The following is a 9,028-nucleotide window of genomic DNA, read 5'->3' on the forward strand; positions in this document are numbered from 1 at the left end:
ATGTGACTCGCTGACGCAACATTATATTTAATTTTTCGATAAATGAATATAATTCAGTATAATTCTCGATAATGTTTGTTTTAAAATCCAACATTGGAGTTCATTATGTTTATGATTCTAAGAAGTTATGATTTAAAGTAAAGAAAAAGGTATAACAATATGTCAAAATACTAGATTTGCTATATCCAGTGCCGACGAGGCTTTTCACATAATACCAGAACTCATTAGTCCGGCTGGGATACAGCAAATATAGTAGAGGTTTTAACGTCGAAAGCCAGAGAAATATTGGAAAACCAATAGGCTCAACAACTGTTATGAAAAATATTTTAACAGTTAAGATGCTATTAATTTTATGAAATTCTATAGAAAACATCTTTTATGGTGCGAATTAGATAAAGCTGGTGAAATATTTCTTATATCGTCATTAATGGGCGTTAGAAAACCTTAAGTCATTACAGCATATGTTTGATATTTTGAGGCATATTGTCTTTCATGAAATAACTAATCCAATATAATACTACTTTTCTCTTCTTTTTTTGTGTTCATTATCGAAACTCGAGCTGTCAGTTTCTCGAGGCTGTGTACTAAGCCTACGACTCATTTGCGGACCTCAGTGTAATTTTATAAAACATTAGTTTTCAGGTAGTTAAAATAATACTTATTCATTTTTGTGGTGTTTCATACTTTTTATGAATTATAAATTATTATTATTATTCGTATGCTTTTACTAATATTTCATTACATTTTCTTATTCTTCAATTTTGTTAGTCCTATTCAAGTTACAACGTAATAATTATTATTAATAAGACTGTAAGTTGTAACTGTAAATTAATGCAGGAACTGCTATTACTTAAAGATTTAAAACTAAAAGCAGCACATCTTGACTTAACCAGATTTGCTAGTTTGGGCTTATTCTAACGTCATATTGTTAATAATAATAGTATTAGTATTACTAATATAATTAGTAGTATTTATAAGAATGACTAGCGTATATCCCGTCAAAAATGACGGGGCAAGAACTACCACGCCTACCCCATAGTATACCCTAACCCCACATTTCATAACTAACTGAAATAAATATATTTTGCGAAATCAAACTTGCCCAACAAAGAGGTTGAAAAGTGCAGTCGAGGCAGTCAAACGTCGGTAAATTTCTCTGTGAGCCAATCAAAATTAACATCATTCGTGGAATAATTATTGGTAAAAATCATTTACTGAGTTAGTGTACTGAAACAGTGAAAGTATAAAATGAAATGTATAGACAACAAAACTGGATAAATATTTGTTGATTTCTTAACTTAGAGTCTCCTTAGATTAAAGTGTTTTGTTTTTTATTAAAAACGTTGGTTATATAATAGAAAACAGCCTAATTCAGAAACAATGTAAGTTTAAAATTGAATCAGTATTTATACTTTCATGATAAATTTTATGCTCTAGGCCAGGTGATCCCACACTATTTATTTACTTTAGGTTTATTATATCAATACCCACTACACATGTACGGTTTTACAGCACCATCCCTCACAGTTTCTTTACACCCAGTCACAAATATTGTAATTTGCAGACAGTAATCGAACTGTTCTTTCTGGATAAATGCAGTTTGGCTTTTATGAATCCTCCTATTTCAAGAAATCAAGTGTGATGTGACACACACTGGTTTTTATATAGGTTAGATTTCTTGTTTAGAAATTTAACTGAAACAGCTGATAATGATTTTTAATGTATAAATTAAAACAGTTGAAAGCAAGTGTTTCAGTGACAATTTCAGTTTCATTGTCTTGTGAGTCATTGCGAGTATGTTTGATAATGATAGGCTCGTTTAGTTTTATGTTATAAACAGTGTAAGTCACTAACAGTGTATAGTAATACTGGTACAGTGGTAGAAAATTGTGTATAATAATAATAATAAATTCATCACAGGTGAGATGTATGAATAGAAAATAATATGAAACATCTAATATTGTATTAATTACATGTATACATATGATGTGGACAATGATGGATCATTTGATCCTTCAACTTCAAGACTTTCCTTGCACACCCACCATTTATATTTAAGAAATTGTTTATTTTTTACTTTAAATCTTGGGTAGGATAGTCTGTGGGGTAAACAGGGAGAAAAGAATTAGATTATGCTATCGAGAAGCAGGGGTGGAGAATACAACTGAGAGAGAAAATTATATAGTAAAGGGTGATATTAGTGATGCAGTCTTTGTAATAGACATAGGGGTTAATGATGTAGGGAAGGGTAGGTGAGAGTATTTTATTATTAAGTACAAGACATTAATGAAAGCATTCAAAGAAACGAGCCATAATAACTTAATTCTGTTAAGGATATTTCCAAGACTTAATTGTAGGGATGAAATTGTAAGTAGATCACTAGGACTGAATGCTATGCTAATTAATATATAAGGAAGAGCAGGTTGGCTGGATAAATTTGTGGGGTCAGTTCACTGGGAAAAGGGAGCTTTTTTAGAATGGTTGGTTTACATTTAAATAGATAAGGGCTGGTTTGTTTGCAAAGGCTATTAACTATAAGGGCAACTTTAAACTAAGAATAGACAATGGAGAGGACCAAAATGATGGAAAAATGAGATGTAGTGAGGAGTATAATGTGTAAGCAAGATAGTTTTAATGGTAGGCTAAACTGTTATTATTGTAATGCCAGAACTATAACAAATAAAATGGATGACTAAGAGACTGGTCAAAACAGATGATTTTGATATAATGGGAATAACTGAAACCTGGCTAAATGTAGAAGATTTTGATAACAGGAATTACATGGTTATAGGTTGTGTTATTCCTCTTTTCAAGAGAGGTTTTAAAAATTGTCCCAGTAATTATAAGTCTATTATTGTTACGCTAGTGGTGGGAAAAGTTTTTGAAAGTTGTGATAAAAGATGCTCTGCAAAGTCATTTAACAGAATTTGAAATTTTGTTGGATAGCCAGCATGGTTTCACTAGAAGAAAATCTTACCTTACCAATCTTTTGAAGAAATTAATGCTTATGTAGGTGAGGATACAGATGTAGATTTGGTATATTTGAATTTTCAGAAAGCATATGACAAGGTGCCACATAAAAAGCTTGTTAAAATAGTTATTGCTGTAGGTGTGGGGGATAGGTTTACTATTGGCTAATTGAAGAAAGCAGAAGGCTGTTATAAATGGAGTTCAATCAAGCTGGATTGATGTAATTAATGGGGTACTTCAGGGCTTAGTGTTAGGAATTTAAATCATTGACTAGATAAAGGAATGGTGATTAAATTACTTAAAATTACTGATGATACTAAGGTCTTCGGTGTTGCTGGCTGTGGGGAAGATTCTGCTGCTTTACAAAAATAATTGGATTATTTGATGAGTTTGACAAATAAATGGAAGATGACTTTTGATTGTAATAAATGGATTTGCTGTTTTGAATTTAAATCATTGACTAGATAAAGGAATGGTGATTAAATTACTTAAAATTGCTGATGATACTAAGGTCTTCGGTGTTGCTGGCTGTGGGGAAGATTCTGCTGCTTTACAAAAATAATTGGATTATTTGATGAGTTTGACAAATAAATGGAAGATGACTTTTGATTGTAATAAATGGAAAATAATGCATGTGGGATATCACAATTTGAATTATGAATATAATTTTGTTGGGTATAACCTCTACAATCTTATGGAAGTAAAAGATCTTGGTGTTCTTGCTGATCAGTCTTGTATAAGCCATCCAATTAACGTGCTGTTGTTAAAGGCAGGGCAGATAGGATTTTAGATTGTATCTCCAGAAGTATTGAATACAAGCCTAAAGAGGTTATAATGTCATTGCATAGTTTATTGGTTAAGCTACATTTGGAGTACTGTGCTCAGTCTTGGACTTCTTACCTTAGAAAGGACCATGAATTGTTGTAAAGGGTTAAGAGAAGGGCTATTAGGATGATACCTTGGATGAAAAGTTTGTCATGTGAGGATAGGTTAAGATTTCTGAGCTTTTCTCTTGAAAATAGAAGAGTTAAAGAATATCTGACATTTAGTATTGTTAAGGGAAGTGACTGTGTTAATGTATCACTTTTTTGTACTTAATGGTGAGAATGGGAGGAGTAGGGGACAAAGTTTGGTAGGGTAGGAGTCATCTTCAGCTAAGACAGTTTTATTTTTCTAACATGGTGGTTAGTCTTTAGAATGGGTTTCCTTTAGGCGTGGTGGATGCAGTAAATGTTAGTGAGTTTAAGAGAAGGCATGATAAATATTTAGATGATAAGAGCTGGCTTTGAATTTTTTTTTTCAAAGTTTTTTCAACCCATGAGCTTGTATATTTATTTAATAAGTATTTAGTGAGCCAGATGATTTTTGCACTGAAGCTGGTAGAGAGAGATAATTATTTCTTTTCACTTGTAAATAGTATGTCTGTCAATGCACTCTATAAAATTCCATTAGCTTTATTTCGAACAATACAGCACTGTCTCAATTGCTTGAGTGATTTAACCACTACTATACCATGCTTCTTTTCTTCAGTTATGTTATTGAGTGAGCTACCAACTTTATTGAATGTGAACCCAGTTATTTTAATGCAAATGTATTACCTTGCACATACTATAGTTAAAATAATTTGCTTGGTCCCCTTAGTAATAGCCTCTAGATGGCCAAGGGTAACTTTCAACCACCATGAATGCTAATAAGGAGTGTATCAACATGATTTCATAATTTTACATAAAATAAACAATGATCTATTTAAAAAAACATTAATCTGAAACTGCATGGTACCATTCTTAGACTGTTTGGTACTCCTGAGGAAGAAACATTTCTTATATGCCATGTCTTCAATGGCCTGTGAATTTTACCAAGACCAGGAAGGTCCAAGGAACATATGGTATACTTCTTGGTATATTTTGCATAAAATTTATGAAGTCATGTTGATATACTGATTATCAGCCTTAGTAATGTCCACAGATGGTTGAACTCAAGCCATGGACGATTATGGACAGTCATTGGTGGTTAAGAGTAGGGCTGACTTACCAGTAAATTCAAGTCTTTCTGTAATACTTCTACATTCTGAATACAGCTAGAAATGCTCAAGAGTTTAATGTTGCCAGTGAACTTTACAAATTTACTAGTTATGCCCCTATCAGTATCATCAATGTTAGAAAAATTAAAGGCCTAAGAATTGACCCTGAGGCACTCCACTAGTAACAATGATCCATTTGACTAGAATCTATTAATAACAATTGTTTGCTGTCTCCCATCCAACCTCCTATATTCCAATTAACCAGAAGAAAACTTTAGTCATAAAACAGAGGTTGATATCTCTGGAAGGAATAATTAAATACTTTCTCCAATGAAAGTAATAATGGGAATTAAAATATTTATTACTCTGAAAAGTATTATCATCCACATAATCTGCTGACAGTTTGAGAAGGCGTGCTTTACATAATTGCATATAGTGAAGTTTTCTGATGGTCAATTTCAAGTCATCTATTATACTTTAAAGTAGGTAACTATTCAGATTTTAAAATAAAAGTACCACCTTATGAAACAATTATCAGACTCAGAATTTCCTAAACCAGGCTTCATTCTAGAAGTATTCAGTAAAGGCTGTGTTTAACTTAGTATCAACCCTTTGTGCACAGGTGGGATCAAAATGTGCATGTCATGACTTTTTACAGTTACATTCAAAATTCAAACTACTATATTACAAATGCATATCAGTAAACCTGAGATCAAAACTAAGCTAACAAATTAAATTTGAACATTATATAAGAATTAATATCTTAATTCAAATGGATTTATTAAAAAAATTGCTCAATACTTACTCTTCTGTGTCATGATATATCAGTTGTTTGATTTACATTTTATTTCTTCTACCATATAATGTTAACAGTGCTTAACCAATTAAAAACTCAACTTCACATATTGACAAGCTAGAATATAAAAGAACTTCCTACCTTCTTGATTTGCTGAGATATTAGTATATTTAGCAAATCTACCTGAGAAGCCCTTCCCATATCATAATTTTTTTGAAGTCACTTGTTTAATTACACCTAGTCTTAAGTACATGCTTATAACCAACAGAAAGAGCAGATTCTGAACCACATAAACCTGTTGGTTGTTTGTCAGGCTTATGGTGAGGAAAGCTGAAATTCACTATGAAATGATGGTGCTTATAAAAATAGTTGCTCCAAACAGAAATTAATTTTGTAATTTATTTATACCTTAGGTAGAAAGCCAGATAGATTATAGTGAGTGATAAATAAGACCTAGTACAAGGGTTAGCGACCATGTCTTCCAAGTGTAAGTGTAGAAATCATGGTTTATATATATATATATATATATATCTAATATTTGGTAATTGAAATACTATTGTATTTGACAAAATAGTGGCATGGTAATTTACAAATTTTTACTTTAGGCGAGTTTTACTATATGATTATAAATTTGTCTACTGAAGATGTACTTTTACTCAGCTGCAAAGTGCTTGTGTCACAATCTTTTTTATATCTATATTATGAATGTTTGTCAATAATCTTAGCATCAAAATGTGTTTTATAATTCATATTTTAGTACTATATATGCTTTAATTTCTTAATTTAGAAGTAAATATTTAATATCTTAATCTTCTCCTTTGTATCACATGATGTTTCTGTGTACCAAATTGCTCATTTTCGATTTTTTTCCTTCTACCCCATCATCTTCTGAGTTTAGCCAAAATTAATTATACAATAGTTCTTGTTAAGCCATAATGTAAATTTACCTTCAAGTTTATTGAGATGTAACCAAAAGCTTTGCATGTTTGCGCGCTTCTCAGACGAGGTGTTATAAATTGGCAGAAACTGTCTAAAGGCTCATTTGATTTAGTGGTGTATTGTCTAGAGGTTTACTGCTCTATATTGCAAAGTAAAAACAAAATGAGAAACACATTTAATAATAGAATAAAGGTTTAAACTGTGAATATAAGTAACAGAGTTGTAGTCGAGATGTTAGTGTCCAAGACCTTGTAATAATTACACAATGAAAAACAAAGCAAGAAGAATAAAAATCACATGCATCAAAGCAACTTTATTAACATCTTAATCACAAATCTTTTACACCTAACCCCACAGTCTTTGTTTTAATTTCTCCTCCTATGAAAAAAAAATTAATTAAAAAATCAAAAAGGTTCTTTGTGATTTTTGAAGCCAAATAGGATCACAGCAGATCTGCTAGACATGTTGAATATCAGGAATAATTGCTAACATTTGACGTAAATACGTGTACCAGATGAAGTTCAAACAAACTTATAGTAAGTCTGTGCATAATACAATGTATAGTAGCAGTTAGTTTTGAATAGCGTATTATAATCTTGGATTGGTTTAGAGGCAGTATGACAGTTGGTCACATTAAAAAAAAAGAAGGCAGGCATATAAACATCATTGTGAAGGTACCAAGGGATTTTATTTTTAAAACATCTTTGATGCTACACCACACTTCATATGAACTGCTGCATAATTGATATTTAGTGCTTAATAATCCTGGGTTGATGACTGACCTAATACTGTTAATACATTTAAATTTTTAGATTTTTTTTTCTTTCTACCCCATCATCTTCTGAGTTTAGCAAAAATTAATTATACAAACTGTAAATTTACCTTCAAGTTTATTGCTTTATTGAGATGTAACTAAAAGTTTTGCGTGTTTGCATGCTTCTCAGATGAGGAGTTATAAAAAACATGTAAAACATCAAGACCAAGATCTGGAGGGTCAAGAACAACACCTACAACACTAATAAGTAGGTCAAGACCAACACCTACAACGCTGATAAGTAGGTCAAGACCAACGTCTACGACACTGATAATTAGGTGAAGACCAATGGCTACGACATTGATAAGTAGGTTAAGACCAACAGCTACGACACTGATAATTAGGTCAAGACCAATAGCTACGACATTGATAAGTAGGTTAAGACCAACACCTGCGACACTGTTAAGTAGGTAAAGACCAACACCTACAACACTGATAAATAGCTTGTAACTTCACAATCAAAGAACTATGTTGCTTAATTTATTTCATGTGTCCAACCATTCATTTTATTATACTTAGATGATTGATGCCTCTAAAGACTTTGGAATCAAGTATGCTGTTTGTCTAGGGAAATCTACAGATGAAATATATGGTTTTATCTAAACAAACTTTTGATATTCATTTGTAAGGTTCTATAAGTTGTGCTAATTAAATATGAAAACTTTAAAATGAAAATAATAATTTAAACATTAAATTCACCTCTCACACAGACTGACTCAGAAATTTCTCTGACAAATTTTTAGTACAAATGCTATATTAAAAATCTTATTTTTTGCTTAATACTTTTTACATTTACTAAAAGATTACCAAATTTTGTAGAGTTACATGAAGTAAATTCAGAATTATCATAATCTTTAATTATCTGGTATGAGCTATGACAAATGGACCAAGCCCATAGACATAAGGTTAACACTGATAGATAGGTGGTAATCTCAAGCTTTTTCTAATTTTCTGTTTGTTACAGGTATATTCTTATGTTTATTATTAACATGAACAACCCAGGTTGTAATTGGGATGTAAATTCCCCAAATCTACTGATTATATTAATTCTCTTAAAAAATTTTTGTTAGCCTGAGGAGAATGGAATGCCTAGCTTTTTAGCTATCCTGAGAACTTTTATATCGTAAAATTGTTAAAGCTGCTTTTCATTAGCAATTTAAGTTTACTGTTTTTTTATATTATTATTTTTACATACAATGTTAAATGTAACTGGTTTTAATTTCTTTTGAATGAGTAGCTTTCCTTGTATTTTATTAGTTTAAGAGACTGAGAAAAGATGCTTTGCAGGACCATTTAATGAACTTCAAAATTCCTAGATGATACCTTACCTCTCACACATCTCTCCTGGTGTGTCTGCTGAAGAGGTTTGCATACCACTAACCTTGAGCTAACTGCCACCTAAATTCACATGTTAACATCAACTATCATCATACAAAAATATTAGGTCATCAAGAAATTAATGTCACTTTTTTTTAGATGAAAAAACCTG

The 9,028-nt window shown here is 31.4% G+C and overlaps 1 protein-coding gene across 2 annotated transcripts in view; it reads left to right on the plus strand.

Annotated features, from left to right (window-relative positions):
* The first annotated feature begins 563 nt into the window (after positions 1 to 563).
* LOC106472578 overlaps positions 564 to 9,028 on the plus strand; it is a 36,375-nt gene continuing 27,910 nt past the window's right edge. Inside the window, exon 1 of one of the 2 annotated variants that reach the window (XM_013933232.2) lies at positions 564 to 642. Coding sequence is in view for 1 of the 2 variants with exons in the window: in XM_022401137.1 (XP_022256845.1) it covers positions 6,261 to 6,273 (13 nt within the window). In the remaining variant the exon portion in view is untranslated. Of the gene's footprint in view, positions 643 to 6,245; positions 6,274 to 9,028 lie in introns of those variants that run through there. The other variant, XM_022401137.1, reaches the window with a different exon arrangement.

The sequence above is a fragment of the Limulus polyphemus genome, unplaced genomic scaffold (genome assembly GCF_000517525.1).
Source record: "Limulus polyphemus unplaced genomic scaffold, Limulus_polyphemus-2.1.2 Scaffold5438, whole genome shotgun sequence".
Taxonomy (NCBI): domain Eukaryota; kingdom Metazoa; phylum Arthropoda; class Merostomata; order Xiphosura; family Limulidae; genus Limulus; species Limulus polyphemus.